We start from the raw sequence: 25,699 nt of genomic DNA, 5'->3' as shown, positions 1-25,699 counted from the left end.
GTGCTTAGAAATTTGCTTCTGTCTTTCATTGACATTGATAATAAATATAAATCTCAAGTGATGAACAGTCCCAGAACAAATGGCATTATTTTTGGCTCAAGATGTTGTTGAGTTAGTCGCTTTCACTTATAATAGTTGCTTCACCTCAGTGCTACCAAATATAAATAGAACAAGTTCACTTTTTCTATTTATATTCAGTATTATTGAGGAGAAGTTTCAGTTTAGTTCTAGGTTAGTTAATAGATTATTATAAGAATTACTCTATCATTACAGGAACCAGACCTTAGTTCCTCTCAAAGCTATATTCATGTGTCTGTCAGATAAAATTCCAGACTGCTTCAGTTTGTTTTTGGAGGGCTGGGAAATTTTTTACAGAAATGCTAAGGAGAAGGTGATAGTAGCACTTGATCTTAATTTAGTAGCTCAGATATAAAGAGACTGCTCCAGGGCCCAGGTGACTATGCAGAGTATGCTTTTGCTTCATGGAAGATCATGGGTAATTTTCCAACTGTTATGAGACCCCTTGGGATCATCTCTGCACATTTCCTCCCCTGCTTGTATCAGTGCTCTCACATTTGATGTTGTATATTGTCAAAGGACAATATACCCCTTTGTCCCTCAGGAAGGAAGTCCAGCTACAGCAGTGTTTGGAAATAAATTTGAAATGCTAGGGGATTTTGCAGTGGTAACAGCTAAGGTCTTAGCCTTAAGAGGTCTGGAGAAATCTCATTCAGCAGAGAAGGCAGCTACAGATTTTCTTAGAACTTGATGTGGTATAATAAGGCAAAACTTTGCTCTTACATTGCAGAATGAAAGCCTGAAGCACAACTGCACCCTTCTCCCATTTCGCACTATATATTCAAAATTGCCATCTGTTTAGGATAACAGAGGTTTTTTTTTTTTTCCCCCAGGACTGTTGATATGTTCCAGATCACTGTTGATTCCCTTTTGTACATTTTTCTTTAGTATCACTATGCACAGGAATTACAATCAAAATATTAGTGTGTATGCTGAAGTTGAGTAGATGCATTTCTGTTCTAACTAATATTTCAGGGGTGCCATTTCTTCTGACACTATTGTCCCTATTCAGTCTAATACATGTTGTTGTTGCTAGCCTTGATGTAGGCATTGCCTTGCTACTTTCTGACATTGCAGGCAGGTCTCCTGTAGCAGTGTCAGGCTGACACCAGCATGTTTATGTATTTTCATTTGCTTCTGAATATTTTGCAGGCGTGATGCTATAGCTATTTCAAAGACATTTATGCAAATTTCTCAGTTTGCACTTACTAGATTTTTTTTGAACGGGAACACTTTTGCCACCTTTTTCATCTAGAGGAGAATGTGCACAGACAACCAAGATGGCAGGTAGAGTTAATTGTGAATGTGCTTTCATAATGATTTTCTCAGAGGAAATGTAATACCATGGAATGTGTAAAATTTTCTTATTTTAATGAAATTGTTCAGTGTTTCTTTTCAATTATATGTTAGTTCTTCAGTAACTTCAGATAAGTTTTGAATACATGTCTAATCAACTGTGCTGTTCTTAAGTTATGGGATAATTTCTTGCCTTTCGTTTTCTCCCAGTAGAACCACCTTTGACTTTGGTGAATATCCAGAACTAGGAAAGAAGAGCATGGCAGCCTGGAAGAACTTGGATTTTAATAGAGGAAATATGGAGCAGAATTTAGGATGGGCAGATAGGAGTTTGGCTAGCCAATCCCATCCCCTATCCATGTTTCACATTTACTGCGTGATATTAGATATGTGAAACAACCCCTAAGTTTATCTAACTGTTAATATTGGTTGGATGCAAAACATGATGCTTCCTAAAACTACCTCAGGTCCTGGGACAGAAAAGTGTCATGTGAATATTTTTTATGTATCTACAGTAGCTGTATGAGCCATTTTTTGCTCAGTGTGTTGTTCTGGTTACTCTTCCTGAAGTTGTCTTTTTTGGTAGACACAAGGTGTGGAAAGATGAAGGTTATGAGCAGCATTAAAAAATGCAGGACTCTACAGCTAATTTATAGAAAACCTTTGTTTAATTACTGCGTGTTTACCTGAAAGAAGCTTTTATTCCTTCCTTTCCAGTTATTCCTGCACAACACTTGGTATTGGTAAAACACACTTGATAAATCTCAGAATGTCATTTCACACCATGGAAGTAATCCCCACTGTTGCAGGAGCAGTGGTGAGAAGGAGAGTAAATCAAACACATTCCCATGACAGCATTAAAAAGAAAGCTCCTTAAAAATGATGAATGTCCCCCAGTACTTTCACTAAAGAACACCAGACATAAAAAAGACATTTTTACAACTCCCCATCTCTGTTATCAGCACTGCAGGGAACTGCAGAAATTCCACAGGTACAGAGTCCTGGGAAATGGGGCAGAAACTGAGAAGCAGGTGTTAAATTATCATTGAAAAATACAATGTTTGCCTATTGTAGGGTTTTTATGCCCTATTAAGTATTCTAGGCTTCTGCTAGTGAGATTGCAGAGGTATGGAGACATGGGGTTGTTTTGTTAAGTAGTTTTGCTACCTTACAATTAAGATGTCCTGATCATTTTTAAGGCCAAAATACAAGTACCATTAAAAATTCAGAAATGATGAAAACAAACGTGGGAAGGCAATGAACCTTTAAAAATTTACATTACATTACTTTTGTTAGCTGGTAAAAATACCCATCCTTGAATCACGTATATCTTCTGCCCCCATACTGAGTACTTTCCCTATACATACACAGCCAGACACATCCATATGTGAGGAAAAAACAACATGGGAAGATAACATACCTGTTTCTTGATATCTGCATTCAGTTATTAGATAACAAATATTCCATATCATAAATCATTATATATATTAGATAGCAGTAGATTCTCACATTCTCTTTTGAAGGCCAGTTGCATATGGCCATATCTATAGGAAATAGGTATTCATAAAATTACAAACCACAAAACTCACATCACATTCCCTGAAAGGTTTATTGTGCCTCAGAAGTTGCTATAGTGAAACTCACTGGAATTCTGGGGTTTGCAGTAAAGTAAGGCATTAATATTTCTGTTTGTTTGGGTTTTGTTTTGGTTTTGTTTTGTTTTTATTCATCAGAATCATAAAGGGATAGATGGCTAAGCTAGAACAGTACTGCATTCTTCTTGTTAAAATAATGCTCCTGAATCTAATATCCCTCCTTGCCCTCTCTCATTCCATAAATATTTTTATGTGGTGTTTTGGTGGCTTACAGTGCACTGAAAACTTGGAAGCTGGTTGTATTGCCTAGCTTTTATCGAAGTTATAAGTTGCTATTTCTCTTTGTTGCCCTGCTGAAAATGTGAGCATTTGTTGTGAGTATTGAAGATATAATTTTCTAGAAACTTGCAAATGCAACTTCCTTCCACAATTTTAGATAGTAGTACTTAAATATATTCAGAAAATGGTAGAAAAAAAATGATAGAAGCTCAATAAACCTTCTCCACTTGAATGTTGAGACAACAAGAAAATTTTCTGCTGCATAAAGTGAAAACTGCAGGTCAATCTATGTGAGGGCACAGAATTTTCTTTGTAGGAAATTCTGTGAATATTTTTGTTAGCTTTTCAAGACTATTAAAAATTTCATTTTAGCCCGGTGAACCTGATTTTCCTAGCATTCACTGAGGAAAATCCTAGCATTTTAGTGAAATAAATTTCCTAGCATTCATAGTGAATTAAATTTGCTGCGATAAAGTTAGCCTTTGTGAATGCCACTCTGTTCCTTCATGCATCAAATTTCCATCAAAATTTAGGGTAAAAAAAGAAAACAAAGCATAGAGAGAGTAATCAATTTTCCCTGACCTTGCATGTATATTATATAGTCATTATTTCTCACCATTTCACATACAGATGGAGTAATCTGAAGGCATTTTGGTGTTCATGAAATCTGGAAAGATTTTTCTGATATAAGATGTGGAATGTTATATAAATTTCACCGATGCATTAAATTACTTGGCTATAAGCTGAATTTTAAGTTCAATTTATAATAATGATTCTGAATGTACGTAGAGAGACAACGCTGGTGTCAAACTGAGGCTTTACTTAATACTCTTTTTAGCACAAAAGGGGCTATCTGTGACAGTTCGTCACACACATTCCCCATGCTGAGACCTCATTTCTATTCACAAATCGGTGTAAAACGCTTTAGTATGGGTGAGAATCAAACCTAAAATTGTTGCATTTGCAAGGGAATTGTAATTATATGCTGAGCTTCAAAATTCAATTGAGAAACTACAGAGTTAATTGTAACTGGATGAAAGTTGAGGAAAGATTAGATGACTGGTATTTAGTGCAATTAGAAAAACCTGTAATTTTGTATGCAGTACTTCCTAAAACTGGAACATCGTATTTGAGTTCAGGCTAAGCCTTTTACCAAATTCAAGCCAAGCAACAAAAAGCTCAGATCTTTGGGCTTCATCTAGTGTAAATGCAAAAATCTTCCTCCTCTTCAGAGTGAGCACATGGATTAGTATTGCAGTCTGTTTAGAGCAAACTGTCCCAAACACCCTTGGATATAATTCCTGTAATTATAATGACTTTATTTTTCCTGTCTGCATTAACACTGACTCATCACTAAGCGTACTGATTTTCTGGTGATTCAAACATAATACAATAAAAATACACTACCACCAAAAAAAGAAGTGTCTAAACTGGACTATTTCTGTTATGGGTATGTAAAAGCTGTATTAAAAGCTGAATTCTTCATAAGGTAGTACCAGCTTGGCTGCACTGTCATATATTCTTTTATGGAGGCTTTAAAATCAGCCTGCCAGATTTGTGATTTGAGCTGTCTTCCCTCTGGCAGACTCCTGTGTCTAAACTTGATGTTGAAGTAACTATCAAGTAACAGTGCCTGTGATTTAGTGGGTTCTCTTATTTAAATTGTCCTTTTAGAACAGATTTATTGTGCTGCAAGGTTTGTTTTTGTTTTTTTTTTTTGTTTTTTTTTTGTTTTAAACCCAGTGATTTTAGTTATTCCAGAGGGAAATAAACTAGGAAAATGAAGGCAACCATATTATTTCACACACTTCAGAGCATCTGTTAGATGTGGTTTTTTGGTTTGTTTTTTTTCGGTTGGGGTTTCTTAGTTTTTTGGGGGTTTGGTTTTTTTTTTTTTTTCCAATAAAGCAGGTGTATATAAGAAGACTGTGGTGAAGATTGATAGACATTATGCTTTTTAATTTTTGATTTCTATGTAGGTCTTCAGAGAGGAAGCTACCACTTCTGAAGGTGCTTTTTTAAAGCAGCAGAGATAGATCTGTTGATAAGAAGTGGCTAGGAGTTAGTCATGCCAGTGACTGTAATAATGAGACATAAGCAAGAAATAAGTATTTCTACTTTAAAGCCTAAGGGCAACCACCTCCTGTAAAACCTACTAAAGAAACCAGTAGATTCTTCATTTCTTGACAAGTTGAAATCAAGACTGGATGCTGGGTTAGAGTCCAGCCTGGTAAGATAAGCTATTAAACCCCATCTCCTGCAAGCTTCTTGATACCATTTCCACCACTGCTGTCTCTTTTTGTAAGGGACAGGACTCTGGGGATGTCTCCTGCAACTAACTCAGGCTCAAACTCAGAATAATGCTGTGTCTCTGCCTCCACCAACCCACACACTTTTCACACCACCATAGGATTTTCACAGGGCTTTGTGTGAGGCATTTAAAGCAGAAAGGCTTCAATGACTATTAAATCTGTACTATTTTTCTTAGAAGACATATTAAAAATAATATTTTTCTGGTTAATTTCTTTTTCCATTGCAGGTTCAGTGAGTGAGAAGCTGCCACAACGAGAAGGTGCAGGAAAAGCAGGTAAATATCTTAGCTGGCCTTTAAATAGAAACTAAAATATCTGTGGAATACACCACTGTAATTTTCCATAGGTTTAAATTATGAATAGTTATTCATCATGTATTACAGCTACATGTATACTATGTATACATGCATATATGCTATTAATTTCATGTCTGCATTTTGGTTATTTAGTAAATGTATAAGTATAAATGTATGCATATATGTATGCATGTATTTGTCTATATATGCATAGACAGTATGCTTTTCCAGTTTCAGCCCTGCAAACTTTGCTATTCTGTGTTGTTTGGAAGATAGCTTTTATTCCCATAGCTACTCTGAAATACTTTCCCATACTGTTTGCTTGCCCTGGAGGACAGATTATTCTGTCTGTTAGATAAAGACAGCATTCTGCCGTCCCAAAATCTCAGGAACTGGAGTCCTCACTTTATTTCCATAGCAATCAGTGCTTGAGTCATCTTGGACCCAGCACTTTGCTCTATATTGTGTTTAATTCATCTAATGGCTTACAGTCATGGTCAGATGATTGTTATTAGAGATAGATCATGGTGTATATCTTGTTGGCAGGGCAAAATCTGATGAGGCTCCAACATAGCTGGTAGATTTAAGTGAGGGAGATGTCTATGCTTTAAACAAAATCAAAGCTTATGTTCTCCAAACACCTAAAAGAATTTCAAATTCAACTGAAAATAGCATATTAAATGTAGCTGTCAGTTACAATGGCTTAAATTAATTTTAAAGAAGTTACTCATTTGCGTTAATGACTGTTTGGTGCACTGTAAATATAATTGAAATTTTTTTTTACAGGAACTTTTACAGCATTGTAGTATACCCAACATTTAAATAAACTATTGTGCAGTTAGGTTAAGAAAATCACTACTTCTTTAAAGGCTAATAGTTACAAAGAACTGGAAAATTGTTCCTTCATGTGTTTCCAGGCAATTGTGGGTTCCACTAACCTTAAGTTACCCATTTGCTTTAGGTCAGGACTTTCATTTTCAGCTTTGAAGTGAATGAACTGTCCCATGTATGAAACTTGTCTGGAATTCTTTATTTTTGTTTGTGACCATGTCAGTTGAGCTGCTGAACCATAAATGATCAATCATAGAACAAAGAACAGGAATGAACACTATTTATCAAGTCTTCCTTCACATCATACATATTTGTGTCTAAAGTCATACAGTTGCATTTTAATCACACCCTGTTTTAATGCTCCAGCACAATTCTGCAGCATGGACAGCCACTGACCAGGTTCCCAGGCAGTCCTTGGCTCTTCTCAGATGCTGCTAATTTCCTGTCCCCACCCTTTTTCCAGTCAGTCTTTAAAGTCAGTCTTTAAGCGTGCTTCAAAGAAAGTGATGTTGTCAGAGATGTCACAACATCTTTAGGGCCCATCATGGAGCAGTGAACAGGATCAGCTGAGCGAGACCTGTGCTTCAGTTTCACAGTCAGGGTAGTAAAAAGTATTCTGTAGCTTGGCTTGAAAAGGCACAGCAGTAGTTTTTGAAATAGCCATAAAACTCCCTGTTCATCTTTCTTGTGCATGTTCCTGTGGACTAATCAGAGGTGTCTGGATGGCGGTACCTTGACTGTATTATAACCTACCAAGCATAGGCAGGTTCACAATGTTCTCACTGCTGCAGAGGACATGTTCCAGACCTTCAAGTGTGAGGACTTTACTCAAGAGACAGCATAGACTTAGCCTGAGGCAGTCTCTTCTTCCAAGATGTCACACAGAGACTCAGAGGAGAAGATGACCTGGTGGGCTATATCTTTTGCAGTTGTTAACTTTTCTTTCTCTATTTCAATACTGAAAGAAAATTTCAGGCTGCAGATTTTGGAGGTCATTTTGCATGTTTGTGAATTTTCACATTAAACCAAGCAGGAGTAAAACTTAAAAGATAATTCCTAAAGTATCTTCCCTGGCCCCAAAATTTCGTCCTCTAATCAAGGAAAATATTCAGACAATCTGAAAAGCACAGGTATCAGAGGTGGGATCACATCCTTTTTTCTGATTATTAACTGACTGCAGGGCTATGTTCTTGGTAACTGAACTCTTGACAGCAAACAGATGGTTTCTGTTTAAATATATGCACATATAGACTGGTATGCCTGTGCCAGCCACAAAGACCTATAAAATTAACCTGTGAGATATCCAGTTAACATGAAGATGAACTGTGACTCTTTTGAATGTTGTTTTGAACAATGGAATGCCATGTGCATTGTCATTCTTAAAGGGGTTTTCTGTGAAAAGATGATGTACATGACAGAGTGCTAACAGAAAATTAATGTGGTCATCTTCAAGCAGATTAAGGGTACTTCAGGACCTGAGGGAGTTAGTTATGGAGTGAATTTAATGCCTTTTAGATTATACAGTTATCTTGTACCAAGTGTTTTGTCCATTGATGATCAGAAGCAAACCTCTTTATTCTTTTTGGGGGTGGGGAGTGACATGACGCCAGTTTTATGATTCAGTCATTAAACATCTGTTGAGTTTTTAAAAATGAAAATTGATAAACTGTTTTAAATGTTGCTTGAACAGAGTTCAAAGGGCTAACTTTGATTGGGCTGAAAATCACCAAAGTTACAGCATTATATCTGAATTTCAGGTAATAACATAAGATCAGATGTGTCGCAAGCTGAACCTGTGTAGCAAAAGAGGATTAGAGAAATGTCATTTAAACTAAAACCTGAGTTTCTGGCTGGGGTCTTGGGAATATTTGCCTCTGAAATTCTGTGTTTTCTACATCATGTGCTGATTGATGTTCTAAATATATATCTTGATTTTCAGTACACTAGGATACTTGATGGCCTCTCTGAAATTAATCAATTGTCTTATTCCACCACCCAGAGGACACCACAAAAATGCCAGCAAAACTAATGAAAAATGACAGTCTATTAAGGCATTGGAGCAAAGTAGCCTGTCACTGCATGGACGTGAAGAATAAGCACTCTTAAAAGACGTCTCTTCATGCTTTGGTTAGAACATTTTGCAGTGAAAATAAGTTTCTATTGCTGCTGCTTTGGTTTTATGAAAAGCATAGAGGTTAGTGTGCCATGGCTGAAAATTTGGTTTTACCTGGTAACTCTATTTGCTCTGAACTAGGCTGTGGCTTCCAGAGTCCTCTGCATGATCTGCATAAAGAAAATAAAGATTTACAAAAAAATCCCTGGGGTGATGACATCAAAGAGAGCAGGGAAAAGGCTATTCTGACTTGTAGTAGCAAGAAGAAATGGAAACAGGTGGTGTGTTAGCATTAAGGCTGCTCCTCACTGTTACCGTGGTAGGGCTACGTGCAAGAGGAAGCTTCTCAGTTAACTTTGGTCTAGCTTACATGAAAAAGCCAGGAGAACAACCTGGAAACTATGTTGGTCAGAGATCCAGTTGTGAATCTGCAAGAAATAAAACCCTTGCATAGAAGATGCTGTCTACTGATGGACACCTGGTGCTGGAGTAAGAGCTATGCTACAGGAAACAGCAATGACTGGAAAGTATGTACTAGCAAGTCCTACAGGTCATGTTTAACCAGTATCTGCAGTAATTTTAAATAGCAAAAACATAATAAGGTAAAGATGGGTCTTTGAGTACTGCAGTCTCTCACAGCAAGCTAACTTAAATATTTTTTCATATTGAAGTTTTCTTTTGCAGCACTACTTCCACTGTGCTTTAGTGAACCTAAATTTACTCAACTCCTCTTACAATTTCTGTAAAATTTTCTCTCTCTTTTCTTGCAGTAATGGTTGGTAGCAGGTGAATGGAGATGGCTGACTGGAGGATAAGAATTATGCAATGATATTCTGATCCTTTAATCTGTGAATCTTGCTTATAAGATCAGTTGACTGTTAAATATATCCTGCTGGGTCGAAAGAAACTTTACTTTCATTTTAAGGTGTCAACGTGTCTGCAGCCACTCATTCGCCCCAGACTGCTTTTGCTTTCACAGGTCTTACTCCTTCTATATATTATCCAATTACTGACAGAAATGCTGATTTTCTCAGTTATATCTATAGGTATCAATGTACAGCTTTAAAAATGAAGAATTACTGTCCAGGGAGCAGCGTGATCACTTCATGCCTCGTCAAAGACCCTGCAGTCATTTCGCCAGCCATAACCTCAAAAGCCAGCCATTTATACTCCAAAGTCTGTAGATGTGATATATCTATTCTGTGTAGTACCTATAAATAATATTTAAATTATTGTTCGTTTACCGGCCGGGGCTATGTGCAAATCATTAGTATCAATCACGTATGTACACTTATTTAGCTTACTCTCATAATTGTAGTCTCCTTGCAAATCTTTTCCATTCTGAATTCAGATGATGCCTCAGCTCCCGCGCTGGAGACTCAGCCTCAAGGTGATGAAGAAGGTGAGCATCGACAGGAACTTAACAGTATGGTTTTAAACTATGCAGTACAGACTGCATATTGTACTATCAAATGCTACCTTAAGAGTTTGGGTAACTACCTCTTAAGCAACTGCCTCTTAACTAGCTCTTTAAGAGTTAGTTAGCTGCAAGAAAGTGCAAACATCTGTACATTTTTCCAAATGAAGACAGTAAACACAACAGAGTCTTATTTTCATGTGATAGTTTTGAGATGACACTGCAGTCCGACATCAGCAATTTTAGTTGTCACTACACAATGCAGAGACAGGTATTAAACTTGAGGCAGAGTGCAGATCTAAACTGAGTGGCCAAGTAAGGATGTTAAAGGGTAAATTCTGTCCACAACATATTGCCTAGTAATATTAAGGTTGATATTTTGTCAGGCTTACATGTGTCTGGAGAAATTTGGTGCTCTGTAAATTGAAAGCTCAAGTGATAGTCCTGTGTTGTGGCTGCAAATCTCACAGAATCTGATCTGAAGTTATTACATACTTTGTGTCCACACTGGGAGATTTTTATCCTGATTAAACATAATTTTAGTCCGGAAGTATTGCTTTCAACCTTTTGTATGAATTGGATAAGGAAGAAACTATTCATGCCTTTGTATGAATAAAGGTTTTAACTGGTCCAATACAAACCAGTGTGTCCCTTTGTTTTTAGATCCATGTGTATTTAAAATCAGCTGGTTACTATTCAGCTGCTAGTAACTGGGAAAAAAAAGTAATATTTAAAATTATTTTTCTTTTTCCCTAGATATAGCTTCTCGTTATCCTACATTATGGACCGAGCAAGTAAAGAGTAGACAAAACAAAACCAATAAAAGCTCAGGTAAGAAATTTAAATTGTCCTTACTTTGCAAAGCTCCCGTGAAGACATGAATTAAGCCTTGTTAAGCCATTTAAGTGAAAGCCATTTTAATAACCATTATGCTTCCACTCTTTATCATATGAAATAAACTTTATGATGGGCATTGTAATGATTTTGTAGGCTCACGCATCATACGTTCCTTTTATATGGAGGTATTTTTGGCCAGGCTTTACTACGTGTAAATTGATATTACTCCATTGAATTTTCTGGCTCACATCTGTGTACATCTGTGAGTGGATCTGACATTTGTTTTTTTCATTTACGTTAATTCTCTGCCTCTTTGTTGTCTACTTATATTTTATTTTTGTAGGGTAATATGTAGCAAGAAGGTGATTGAAAAATGACAGTGTGGGTTACAAGTATTTGGTGGTATATCTTAGGAGGCAAACCGTCAGAAACCAGTCATCTGTTAACAGGAAAGTGGAAAGACAATGGTTTTGTTTTTTTTGCTACATCATCCATCTGTTATTTACAGCCTGATCACCAGTTTAGTGTGAATTAATGATGTTGCCTTGTTTTGTAATTGCTGAATTTTGGCTTTATTTTTTTCACCACTCTTCAGAATTGAGCTTTGTAAACCTGGAGTAGGAATGTCAGGTGAATGTCCTGAGGCAGAAGCCTCTTAAAATATTTGGATAGATTCAGTACTTTGGTGGATTACAAGTTTTGATGCCTTCCTTGCAGCTCCTTCCTTTCAATGGAACAAACTTCAGAGAATCTGGGTTTCCTGGTGTCTTTTTCTCTGAAAAAAACATTTAATTCAGATAGAAACATTAATGATACAGGCTGTGATTCAGTAAACTGCCCAAAAGCACGCTTCAGATCCAGTGGAAACTGATGTTGCGTTTTACATAAAGTACTATGTTTAAGTATTTTACTGAATTGAGGCCCAAAAGGATTTTAAAAGAGAAGCAATTATCATAAGACAGACTGACATATCTTTACTAACAGGTTTATAGATTTTTAACATCAAAGCAATCACTATTAATGCTTTTTCCTCTCCTTGATTCTCCAGTAGGTGCTCAGGGGAAGGACCTTAAACAGAGTGTAGGCAAGAGTTTGAAGCAAACACTTTCTGTGCTGGACATTTATTCTGCCCTTTCTTCATTCAGTGTTAGCAAGAACAGAATTCCTTTGGGATTTCTGTTGTGTAAAATATATGTATAGAAATAAGTCACTTTTAGGGTGTTAATTTAGTTTTTATGGTGCTAGAGACTAGAATTAAAGCAAGAACTCTTGAGTTTGCAGTGGAGCTGCTGGAAGCCAGTTTCAACACACACACGCACATAAATAAATCAGAAAAACAGCAAAGTTGGGTTTATTACTATGAACTTGTAACCTTCAGTCCATCTAAAGACATATTTACAAAGGAAGAGAAGCCAGAAACATAATCTGTTTTATGATTGTTAGCTCATGGTGCATTAGCAACAAAAGCATGGTTGTGTTGGATTTGCTAACAGGACTTGCTCACAACTGTACATGTATGTATGTATCATTGGAGGGCTAGCAGTTGCTGCAGTCTTTGGGGCCATACCTGAACTAGCAGAAGTCAGCAGACACTTTCTAGCCAGCCTTGCTTCTATTTGTTGGCCTACCTGGTGTGCCAGAAGCAGCTACTAGTTTCTCTTCTGAACTTCTCTTGTATATGTAATGTAATATGACGTAATCAAGTTGAATCTAGGTGCTAAAAACAGTGTCCTCACCAGTTCTGCTGGGCAGCATCTCTCTTCCAGACTCCAAAGTATAATGTGTGTCAGTGACTGTATATTTATAAGTTGTTTTGATGGCTAAGCCTCACTGATATTCAGTAAACAGGTCTTTTAAGGTCTAGGTTAGATTTTCCCCTTCCAAGTGGTGCCGAGGCTTTTGGGAGCATCCACAGAGAATGAACTCTGTGCTGCTATGTGTATGGAGAGACCTCATGACTGAATCCACTGGGTTGTAAACTAAACACCTTTGGACACTCGGGTTTCAATATAAGGGATAAATACAGTTGTCTTCTTTACTCAGTTTGCTTAGCAAACTCTGATTCAGACTTTGTCATACAAAATCCAGAAATCCAGATACTGGAATGTGTTTGTTGGAGTAAAATGAGGACAATTTATGTCTCTTTGTAAACTGCCTTTATAAAGATGAAACCCAATTTATTCATAGTGGATTAAGTTTTCGTTTGTTGTTCTATAGTAACCCAAGTTCTTTCAAAGAAATTCTTCAGGTACCAATAACACTATGACCTAGCCCTGCCTGCAGAAAGAAAGAAAAATAATAATGCTAAAAATTTCAGGCAAAGTCCAAATATCCTACTTAAAACTACTTTAGTCTTTATTGCTATTATCTTTTCTATTTTTTGCCTGTCCTAATATGTCATGGTCAACAAAATCATGAACATAAATAAACTTGTCTTGACCTGAGAAGTCCATCTCCTTACAAGAATGCTTTTGTGACTTAAGGATCATAAATTAATACATTAAATCTACTGTACTCATCCTGAAGAGGTTTGCTTTAGCTTCTCTGCAAATGACCTGCCAGTTACAGTTAGCCAGTAAAGTCAGCATAAGCTTTTAGGTTTTGGAACATAGAAAATAATGGCTTATGAAATTCTAGTTTATATTAGTTATCCAATACTTTCATTTAATTAAATCAGACTAAATTAGTTTAGCACAAAGTAATGGTGTTTGGGAGATGCAGGGCATGAAATTACTGGATTATGTATCCATGTTCTATAATGATTTATAGTGCATATACTTTTTGTTGAGTCAGAAAAATAGGCCTTTGCTGCTCACTAAAGACAATTGGAGAGTGCAATTGAACATACTAACTTTTGAGGATCAAATGTTACTGGTGGCAAACCCCCCCATTGATGCTGGGTCATGTAACAATAGCTCTGTTTAGAGTGGTGGATTTGAGCTCCCCCTCTACTTGACCCTGGTAAGGCCACATCTGTCCACTTCTGGGCTCCTCAGAACAAGAAAGACAGGGAGCTACTGAGAAGGGTGCAGCAGAGGGCCACAAGGGTGATCAGAGGTTTAAAGCATCTTTCTTATGGAGAGATTCTGGGAGGTGGACCTGTTAAGTCTAGAGAAGAGAAGACTGAGAGGGGATCTCATTAATGCAGGTCAATATCTCAAAGGCTGGTGCCAGGAGGATGGAGCCAGACTCTTTTCAGTGGTGCCCAGTGACAGGATGAGGAGCAATGGCCATAAACTAAAGAACAAGAAGTTTCACCTCAACATGAGGGAGAACTTCTTTATTTTGAGGGTGGCACAGCACTGAAGCAGACTGCCCAGCGAGGTTGTGGAGTCTCCCTCTCTGGAGACATTCCATGTCCACCTGGACATGTTCTGTGTAACCTTCTCTAGGTGGCTCTGCCTTGGCAGGGGAGTTGGACTAGGTGATCTCTAAAAAGTCCCTTCCAATCCTAATGATTCTGTGATTCTGGCATGGTTTAGTGTGAGGTGTCCCTGCCCATGGCACTGGGGTTTGAACTAGATGATCTTAAGGGCCTTTCCAACCCTAACTATTCTATTATTCTATGATTTTCTGATCTCCATTTTAGCTCTTTTTGTATGTTGAAGATGACTTTCAGAATTTTTAAAAGACTTTTTCTTTTCAGAGTTAGGAAAAAAGTATGCATCTGGTTGCTAAAATAGCATAGTGTTTGCTGAGATTGTTTTATACATGTGCCTTGGTGCCTTTGCAGGGATTTTCCTTGTTTGTTTGTTTTTTGTTTCTTTCAGATTCTTTTTTAAGCCCACATTCCTAATTTCTTCTTCAATTTCACAGAAAATATTGTAGGTTTGCCACGTCATATTGACAGAAATAGAATTACAGCAATAGCTGTCAAACACAGAAAAGTGCATTAAAAACACTCAGCATGGGACTCTATGGCTTGTGATTAAGACATTATAGCAGCCAACACACTGCTGCCTGCATGTGGACTTGGTGTCTTAACTCATGCTGTAGTTTGTAGAGGTGAGGTCAAGTGGAGCCTAGAGAGCAGCCCACCTCATTGTAAAGTCAACACCTGCACTTGGCCAGCTAACTAGATAGCTAGACCTCACTGAGTGTGGTGACTAGTTTAGATCTCTAGCTGATGTGAAGGTATCTATCCTGTAGATAGATAAACTTTATCCCACCCAGCATCAGTGAAAGTCCAGGTAGTATTCTTTTAAAGCTTGTCTATTTTACAAAGACCAGAGGACAGAAGGTTTTTTCCTTGAAGAAACTGGGTATCTTGGACTATGTACTCTGTAGTTGCCTGTTATTGTGGGTTCAGGGCTAGGTGTAACTTTCACGTGAGTGGAGAGCACAACATGACAGTACAGATACTTGACTTTGATTCGTGTGTTAAATTTTAAACACATGAAATGAGTGGGTAGAAACTTAAGGCCCCTTGCAGTCAATGGCAGAACTCCCAGACAGTGTTTGAACAGCCATTCATACTCTGACTACATGCTACTAGTTCACGCAATAGTTCACATTTCATCTGGATCAAGCACAGGCACATGATGTAGTGCTTTGTGCCAGCTTTGTGCTCTGTGCCAGCTTTATGCTTTAAGCAGGTGCTGGAGGACAAGCTATACATGATCCAGCAAATTATAGGGTTGGCCCAGAGGAAGACTTTCTGGCATAAAGGCTTCTGAGGCAGGGTCAAATTGTCAAAACGCTTAACTCATCCATGTCAAAAGTAGCGGATTATGTGATTATGACAAAGAATCCTAAATCAGAATTCATTGTCTCCTCAAGCTATGGCTTTAGTGACTTTGAGAGTGCCCAGACTTCAGCCAATTCTGGTAATGTAGAATCATCTTCAGTGTCATTTTTTGCTTTGGCTGTGCACACACAAAAGGAACATGTAGCTTTTTATTTAACTTTCTGACACAACAGAGTAGTGGTTTATTGCTGCCGTTTTTGTACAGATCATCAGTTTCAGGGCTTTAAAACTGTTACAAGATTTTATCAATTAGCCGCAGAGGGCTCAATCTAACAGGAGTTTCATTCTCAAAACCCCATCTGGGAGAATACTGAAGTGTGCATACTGTAATGTAGTACAGACTGCCTGCAAATGCAAATGAAAACAGCGTAATATCCACTGTGAATACATTCTTAATAGACTAAAATAGCAAATTTAAGGTAATAATGTAACTGGCAATTACCTGTCTGTATCTGTATGAAATAGCTGCTTGCATTCATCTGCCCATACAGACTGACCCTGTTGGCGAAGTCTGCCAGTGAGACTGACTAATATGACAGAGTGACATTCTAAGATTTTAATACGGTTTTTATTGCCTTGTCATCTGACTCCTTTAAAGCTTTTGTACATGTGAGTTTTTCTCACATGGAAACTATGTTGGTTGTCAGTGAGGTTTCTGTTTTGTTAGCTTTGTTTTCTTTCTCAGAGTCAATTGTTTGGTGGGATCCTGGGATCCCTGTGCGCTGATGATTCCCTGAAAGTCACCTTCTTACAGAGAACCAATACAAAACCTGTTCCATACTCCAAAGCTCATGTTCATTCCAGACTGAACCTGGCTAACATCCTCCTGCTATGCCTATCCTGGCAAAACTCAGCTCTGAAGTTAAAAAGGCCTGCATGAAAGAAACAAAAAGATTTTTATGTATTTTTTTTTCCAGAGGAAATAAATGTAAGAGTTGGTGTGTTTGCCCAATCACATAAATTCTAATAGCTGTTCCTTTCTAAGCATGGCAAAATGAGAAACTTATAGGCAGGAAAATGAGTAACAGCTCAGTGACTTTGCATTTATTCTCATAAATGGTTGCATTTGCCAGATGTTGCTTTTAATATTGACTGAAGATAAATTACATGCAGTTGAAAGTGTTTGAGCTAGCAAGAAAAAAGTAAGATCCCAAACTTGTGTGGTAAATACAGCCATTAGCTGTAGCTGGAGAAATCAAAAGCATGGAAATAAGTTGCTGAAATATAGGCATCTTATGCCTTCATATAGCTTAGGGTATTTGATATGTGCATGGGCCAGAGTTATGACAGCCTACTGGAAATCAGTGATGTTCTGGCATGCAGGATTGATGATAGTCCAGAGTACCTAAAATGGCATTGAACTGACCCTAAGAACCTGAATTCAAACCATGAAAGTACGTAGAAGGCAGAACTATTGATTTTAAATAAGTCTTCAAACCTACAAACTGGTTATTAAACCTATACATGCATTCTGTCAGTGGGAGCTCAGTCCATTACAAACGGGCAGTTAGTCTCTGCCAAATTCAAGACAAGTTAAAATACAGATATTACTGTGAATTTTATAGCTTGGGTTCATCTGCAAGTCAGTTCACAAGAGAAGGTACTAGCATTTTTTTTGTGACATCTGTAGCTAAAATCTTAAAGTTTTGTGATGCCACAGATCTGGCTTTGGGGCCTTGTAAAATCTGTGGGTGATGGAAGACATCAGCTGGTAGAACATTTGCTAATTGGTCTATTATCTCAGAAATTTGGGTGTGAAACATAAAGAAAAAAGCATTGTTGAGGAAGTTAAGTACAAAAAACTGATACAGAGGAGGACTGGAAGCTTCCAGGCCAACAGTCTTGTGGCCTTCTCAGACTCCTTAAGTTAGCTCTGGTTGCTAACTCACTAAAATATTCCCTTTAGAATTCTTGAATGAGTGAACTATTTGGAGTGAACTATAATTTGTGATTTGTGTTTTACTATAAGAACAGTATTGTTAAGAAACTCTGGGGGAGGGAGATGTGTGAGGCATTGTCATATCTTGTTATATCCCCTACTGTTTTATTTTAAATATTTTGAAGAGTAGGATGTAGCGCTCTTCCCATTTTTTTGTTGGTTTGGGGTTTGTTTTTGGATTTTGGGTTTGTTTTTGTTTTTTTTTCTGTCAAGAATCAAGAGTTTCAGTGTAGTATTCTTTTAGAACACTGGTTTCAAGATACTCCTTGACAGCTGGAAAACTGTTCTTTTTGAAACTTCTGATTGTTCACACAATTAGGGCCAATTAGTAAATGGTTGACTTAGTTCCTAATGCAAAACTTTGTCTTACTTTTCAGTAGCAATTTTTAATGATATAGTAGTCTTGACTGAGCTATTATGCAGAGGCAACAGTACTCTTCACTCTCTTCACCTATGAAGAAGATTACTCTTTACAGTCTTTGGTCCTTTTGCCATGCCTTCACCTCACTTTACTTGCCTTGCCTTGCCTTGTCTGTCCTAAATTGGTAAAGGAAAATTACAGTTTTCTTTCAGCTCTTTCAGCCTCTTCCAAGAAGATAAAACTTTCCAGACCTCCTCACAGTGCTAGTTTATTATGATACATTCTTAATTTGCAAGCTGCTGGATCATGTTTATTACTGTCCTTTTTTTAATAATCCTTTTCACAAGCATTTTCATTTATCTTCATTTTAATTTTACATATTAGTCCAAAACCTTTATAAAGATCAGGCACTGACATTTTCATTTTTTTCCTCCCACTACAGAGGAAGATCCTCCCATCCTAAGCCATTAAAAAAAGAGTTCTGTTTTACATCCTGTTGACGTTCTTTATGCTCAGGATGTTCCAGGGTTTTATTGGATACTCACTGTGGGACAAATTAAAAAAAAAAAAAAAGGAAAAAAAAGGGAAAAAAATAATAAAATATCTGGTTTATACAAGGTTGATAATTCTGTTTTATTGTGTATGTTAAAATTTGATGCCAAAAGATAGTAATCTTTCCTGACCATTTTTAGTTATATCACATTACTTTCTGCAGCAAGTAAATGACATAATAGTCCTGCTTGAAGTTCCCCTTCAGCTTTTAGACATGCACTCCCCCATCTACCAGTAGGTTACCACAGTTTACCAGACATCAGGTTATATAATCATAAAAGCGTCAATAAGTTTTATAAATCCCAAGAGGGATGTCAGGCTACCAGCCTATATTTTAATAATAGATGCAAAAAAAGTCATGTAAGTCACATTAATGCACAGAAACATACTGGACTGAATCATATCTAAAAACATTATCTTTATGGGAAATAGATAAATCTTTCAGTCAGGATACTCTGAATCTGGCTATGGCTGTACTATGATTCCTGGGTGATATATAGAAGATCTTCCAAATATATAGCAGGTCTTCCAAATTAGAAGTCCAGCAGGATCGACAGGAAGAACTGTAAGGCCCTCCATCATCATCATCATCCCAGTGATCTGATAGTTAGGAGAAAATATCCACATTCATGCAAAAATGCCTTCCCTTCCTTGCTTCCTCCATGCCCACAGTTAACAAACCTAAAGGCAATGAACGCAGATGCAAAAATGCTAATGTTAAGAAAATGATAATTTCAACTCTTGCTCTTAATTTTAATCAAAGTCATCTAGTGAGCTGTTCTGGCAAGATTGTTCCCGTTAGATAAAACAGACTAGGCTGTTCTGAGGAAAGTAATTGTCTCTTTCTTCCATGGGGATAAGTCAAATGACCAACTTTCCACCTTTCCAATAACTAAGAAGTTTTTTTTAAAAAGCCAAACCCAGTTATAGTAAAATACTCCCCTGTTAATATCTTATGTGAAGTATGGAATTCTGCTGCTTGATCTGGCCACATTCTACACAAAAAACTCTTCTGTTGATGGAAATACGGACCATGGAAGGACTGGTAGCCATGTAACATGAATCAGTTCTGGTGGCTGAAAGTCAGTTTTGCCTCAGTTTCCTGAATGTACGTTTCTGACATTCTGAATTAATTTCTACATGTTCCTGGGTCGATGAGGTTATGAGCAATCACAGTGGTTTAAATTTGGAGGGATTTTTAATGAGATGATTTATCACATCTGACTTCCAACTTTCTTATTTGCCAAACCATGTATCTCTGAACAAACTTCCTGAAAAGATTGACAGCTCATGCTACAGTTCATGCATTGCTTAATTGTTTTCCAAAAGCCAATTCTTGACTTTTTCCTTAATTCTTGAAAAAATTGACATGTGATGCAGGAACTTTTTGAGGTTTCATCAATACTGTTAACATTTTCCATTTGGTACAAAAGCAAGAGAAATTTGACTTCTACAGGGATTTTTGTGGGAGGAGTGGAATTCTCCCCAAAACCTTAGTGTTGGCCATATGTCTGCAATGCAGATAATGCAGCATTTGTTTTTATGGACTGTTAAGGTCCCAGGTCAATAGTATCATCCAGGGATCCTTTCCTCTAGCCTGCCCTTGATGCAGTACACTGACCAGATTAGAGCCTCCTTTCCATGAAAAGCCACACCAAGAGTCATAATTGGTACAAGGGAACTTGTTCTAGTCAAATTACATTTCTAAAGTATGTAAAACCACTTTGAGATGTTTTCATCTGCAAGATGCCGTATATACCCCAAGTATTGTATTATTACTGGCTTGTTTTCTGCTTCACTCCACTCTGTCCATCACGCTCTGTCTAGATAAATGGTAGACACTGTTTTTCCTGAAGCCTACACTGCCTAGAAAAAACATTAACTATTGTTGCCATAATGCACTAGATTTCTATGTTACTGGAGAAGAAGCAGTGGTTGATGAGACAGACCACTGTTTTTCATTAAGCTATTTTTAATACCTGTTTCAGTTTAAGAACAGCAGGCCAAGTATCTGCATTCAACCACAAATAAAACTATATTTAAATAAGATTAAGGTTGTAAATTAAATTTCAGATCTTAAATTCTCTTGGTACATTGCAAAACACAAGAGAAAAGAGAAGGCAAAACCTAATATACCAAAGTAGTTGAAAATGCAGCCTTCTATGGAAAGAATGACTTCTTAAAGAACTTCTTTTGAGAAGATCTGCATTTTCAGCTAAAAAAAATTGTATTTTCAAAATGAAAATTCAAATACACAAAAACCCTTCAAAAAGCTGAACAGTTTTGTCTCAAAACTCAGAATCTTGATTCATCATTGTAATGCTTTGTGGCAGCTGTAATTTTGAAACTTCATTAGCTTCTCCTTTTTCAGGGGCCAGGGTCCTTAGCCTGACTATACATGCAGGATACAGTGGTCTCCTCATTTTAAAAACTCAGAGATACCTCAGGAAACTTTTAGACATCTTGGAGTTTTTTGGTTGCCTGGGAAGCTCAGCACAAAGAAACAACTCGTTCTGGGTTTCATTTTGTTCTCATTAAGAATCAGATATTTATAAAAAAATAAACACTCTAAGTGAAAAACATCTTTTCATTTAAAGACCTGATTTTCCACTAGAGACCGTCACGGCAAAATTTTTCAACAACCCCCATTACAGTCATAACCAGGTATGAAAAAATCTGTATTAAACAGTGGGGTTACCTCTTCCTATTGTTTCTCCAGTGAGATTGTAGTGTTATTCAAACTTAACACTTCTGTTGTCCTTCCGTGAGTAAAGACAATGTAGCAAAATGAAAAGACTTACTGTCCCCTATTTGAATGACTTATTGGATGCAGTTTTTGTTGGACTAGAATGCATTATAAATGAATAAATCCCTCAAATTTTGGTGACCTGTAATGCCCTTGAAGTGTTTTCCAGTGCACCCAGTTAGATCATGGCAACAGAAAATAGTTCAGGATTGTATGATCTGTTCTGGTTCAAATTGTACGAACGGTTGAGTGTCTCACCAACCAGAAGTGTAAGTAACTTGTGATCTTGGATGTTTCTTCTCTGACTTTCTTCAAATTCCCACCATGTACCTAAAGCCATAATCTCCATAGACCTTGCTGCCTGAAGGTAATGAGAGATTCCTTATTCTTGTTGCTTTCCTATTTAGCTCAATAAAGGCTATATCCTGCCTAGCTTCAGGGGCCTACAATTTTAGTGTCTTGCAGGGCCTAATCATGTTTAAAAAGCAATCTAAGATCATTTTTGGGGCAAGATTTTTAGTTCCTTTGAGTTGATACAACAAGGAATCAGCAAAGCCAAAAATATCGATATAAATGTCAGTGGTTTGAAAGGTCCCTTCTGCCCCTTTCCCTACTAACATCCCAAGTATGAAACAGGGACTTTTAATGTAGTCACACATCCTGTAGTTCATCCCTTTAACTAAACAATCTCATACAATAATAGCAAATGACTGTAGGAGGAGATGGTTTAGTTTCAGCAGGCATGAAGCCTCATGTTACTCAAAGCAGTGTAAATAGAAGTGACTCCACTGCAATTAGAAGAGTAATGCCACAGGAAGCCTTATGAAGAGAGAAGAGAATAAGAGAATAAGACCTGGAGGAGGTTTTTTTTAGTATTTAAATTTTCTTCTAAATGGCGACATTAGTGGTACAGGACTGATGATGGTGTTGTTGTCTCTCTTGGAAACACACTGAACACTCATTTCTTTAACATTTAGAATGTGGTATATCAGTCTACTGGATCAGTAATAATAGGACTGTCCACCCCAGTCCTGCTGCTATTGCATAGCTGGAATTCCTCTTGACTTTAATGGATGTGCCCTCAACACAAGGGCTCAGCTGCTCCTCTTGTATTGCCAGATGAAAGAGTGAACAAAGTATTATCTCTTTATTAACTTTCTGTAAAATTTCGTTCTCTCCAGATGAGATGATGAGTTTTGCACATTGAAACATGTTCATATTCAGAAGCATTGAATATTCATGCATACTTTCATGTATGTCTAGGAATGTAATCTCACACAACTAACCATATGCTAGCCTCAGGGATGTCATGGTGCAGTCACCTTTTCGATATGCTTGTCAAAACGGGCCTGTATGACTTTTATGTGGAGCATCCCCTGTCTACAACAAGGCTAGAGGAAAAATTACTGGCTTCAGATCTTTTTGTCTCCTGTATAATTGAGTAAGAAAGTTAGTGGGTCAGAATACTATCTTTAAGCTTTATTTTTTTTGCATACCTTCATTTGTTGGAGCCTTATTTAATTTTATCATAGTCTTTCTTATCTGTAACATAATCAATCATCCTCACAGTTGGTGGCACACACAGAATTCCCTGTTCTGAGTCTTTTCTTTGCAGTCTGCTTTCCCTTCTGTCAATAGTGACTTCATTGCATGTTTCTTGATTTTTGCCTTCAGTCTCAAATGCTGATGGTTTAAGCATTTTCTACATAAACCGTTTCTGGGATACCTTGTCCAGCTGTGGTATCCATACTGAAGGACACAGGAGGGTACCAAACTGCAGGAGCAACTAGGTGTTTGATCCTAAAGCTAGTGGAGTATATTTTCAGCATTAATCCAGTAAGTAAGAATGTGTCCACAGTCAAGGCTGTGCGTTTTTTGTGAAGTTAATTGTATTTTGCAAATAAAACTCAATGTGTCATAACATCAACATTGTTCATCTGAATGACCAATGCTCAGAGTCTTGGCCTATACTTTGTGCCAGTCTTACTTCCTCAGGATGTCACTGGGGAGACTTAAGCAGTCTACAGAGTATAGTGTGCAAAAGCATCTGACGTCAGCTAGTGCAAGGAGACAGCATGGTTTCATTGCTTACATTCAGGGCAGCCAGCCAGGAACTCCTGGCCTCTAACCCTGGCTCTGCTTCTGGGAGGGCTGCTGCAGTCTGGACAAATTAGTGCAAACTAAAGCAGAAGTTTCAGCAGAGAGATGGTTTATACAGCTTCTAGTATAGGACTATTGAATACAGTAAAGAACTTTACAGACTCTTACAGTATAGGAGGTGGAAGTGAAGAAAAAGATTTTGTATTGACCAGTTGAAATAGTTGAATTTCTCCAAGTGAAGAGGCACAACCTAAACCCTTTCTCTCAGTATCAATTTTGCATCTATACTTCTTGCTTTTTGTTTGATGGTTTCTTTGTTTCATTAATGTAAATGATGACATCAGATTTTCACTCTTTTTCCTTGCAATTGATTGATAACTTCAAAGATTCCTCCCTGCTTTTCTGCAAACTCTACCTGCCATAGGATGACTGCAGTAACTGTATAAGTAGAACAGAAGTGAAAAGAGAATGCCTATGACTTTGGTGCAAGGGTGAGCCTGTGTCTTGACTTCCATTTTATCTTTGTCTAAATGACTCTACTGTAGTTATTCACAAGCATGACCCAAGGAAAGCAGGTTTGTAAAAGCGCAGGCTTTTCCAGTCTTATTTAGCCTGTGTTTGCGCCTTCTGATTGATGAAAACAAGTCCCATTAAAGGCCCTTGTGGACTTCATTAATTACGATAGTGGTTGATTGGTTTGGCAGAGATTTGTTTTATAACAATAGACATATTTAATTATCAACAGCTCCAGTTATGACAGCTTCAAAACCTCCTGGGAGCATCATGCACCAGGCTTCCTTTTGTGTTATTTTCAAGCCATCAAACAGCCTTTAATCTTCCCAAATTAAAAAGAAAACAAAGCATACAATGTATAATATGTAGAAAGAATAACAGAACTGTCTTCACACAAGCGATAATAAAAACTTCTCCTTATTAGGTGACTGAATGCCAACATTGCTGCTTCCTGTGATGCTTGTTATCTGGAAAAGTTAAATATTTAGAATCTGTTATTTGAACAGTACTGCTAAAACCAGTCCTTTGGATTTTCTCTTGTTGGTTGCAGAGTGCCTCAAAATAAATGAGGTATATATGTGTGGGGAGACAGGATGGGAGCAGGTCTGAAAGGGTTGAAACTATTTGTGGGAAACAAGCTAAGGAAACACATTGAAAAATAACACTTTCTAAAAGCTGTTTTTTACTCTCACACAGAATGGATTGTTGGACAATACTTATGTAATGCATGTTCTATTAGTACAGGTCATTTATGTGGTAGGTTAAACACACTTTAATAATCTTCTGAGAACTTAAAGTAACCATGGCTTGTAAAGTATCAAGGATCATTAGTCACACTTTAAAACTCTAATTTTACTGGTTCAGAAAAATCTTTGACTTTACTACTATGCATCATCAAAGAAGCCTTTAAAACTGTTCTGGGTATGCAAGGGACCAAATTTTCTGTTAGTGATCCTTACTGTGTACAGTGGAATGGCTCCAGTTTACAGGAGTAGAAATTGTAGCCTGGAATTTTCAATATGATAGGGGTCTTCCATTCTTCCATAGCATAGGGATGTTTCACTATCACACCATATTTAACATTATCTAAACTTCAGAGTACTGTTCCTTTTTAAAAACAGATATGAAAGCAGGGTGGAACTAGCATTTTTATTTTTAATTCAGATTGCCCTTGTTTTTCTCCAAAGTTTGAAGTTTCTCCAAAGCCACGCCAAGGATTTGGCATTGGTTTTGAAACCAAAGCAGAAGCTGAGCTGTTTAACCACGGCCATATGAAAAAAAAAGAAAAGAACTACATAAAACTATATTAAAAAGTTGGAGCTGAAAGAAATAATATTAGGGTATTCTTACTGGCTTTTATTCTTCTGTGGGTCATTCTCTTTATTGCATACAAAACTTTGCTGAAACCAGTAAACAATCTTCTATCTGAATCCTGCACCTCTCCTGTTATGAATACTGACTTCCTACATGCAAGATAAATAGTCCATTTTGGATATACATGTGCTGTGGGGAAAGACTTGGATGGCTTTTAATCTAAGATGAGCCTTGGATTTGTGCAGGGTTAAAGCAATGAAGCTACCTTTTGACCAGGCTTCATGTTCATGTTGTTTGTTGAATCTCATACCGAGTACAAGAGTTAATACATTCCGGGAGCAATGTGACTCAGCAGATGATAGAACTTTACAGT

At 37.3% G+C, this 25,699-nt stretch overlaps 1 protein-coding gene across 3 annotated transcripts in view; it reads left to right on the top strand.

Annotated features, from left to right (window-relative positions):
- The window catches only part of SMOC2 (SPARC related modular calcium binding 2), a 138,288-nt gene that overhangs the window by 62,081 nt on the left and 50,508 nt on the right, over positions 1-25,699 (top strand). For 2 of the 3 annotated variants that reach the window (XM_062641919.1, XM_062641918.1), the window contains exons 5-7: positions 5,788-5,835; positions 10,119-10,202; positions 10,974-11,048. In XM_062641919.1, coding sequence (XP_062497903.1) covers positions 5,788-5,835; positions 10,119-10,202; positions 10,974-11,048 — 207 coding nt within the window. The remainder of the gene's footprint in view (positions 1-5,787; positions 5,836-10,118; positions 10,203-10,973; positions 11,049-25,699) is intronic. The other variant, XM_062641920.1, reaches the window with a different exon arrangement.

The sequence above is a fragment of the Pezoporus occidentalis genome, unplaced genomic scaffold (genome assembly GCF_034315485.1).
Source record: "Pezoporus occidentalis ecotype Australia unplaced genomic scaffold, CSIRO_AGI_Poc_V1 ctg7, whole genome shotgun sequence".
Taxonomy (NCBI): Eukaryota; Metazoa; Chordata; class Aves; order Psittaciformes; family Psittacidae; genus Pezoporus; species Pezoporus occidentalis.
The sequence above is the reverse complement of the archived record's forward strand: the minus strand, read 5'-3'. Positions and strand labels throughout refer to the sequence as shown.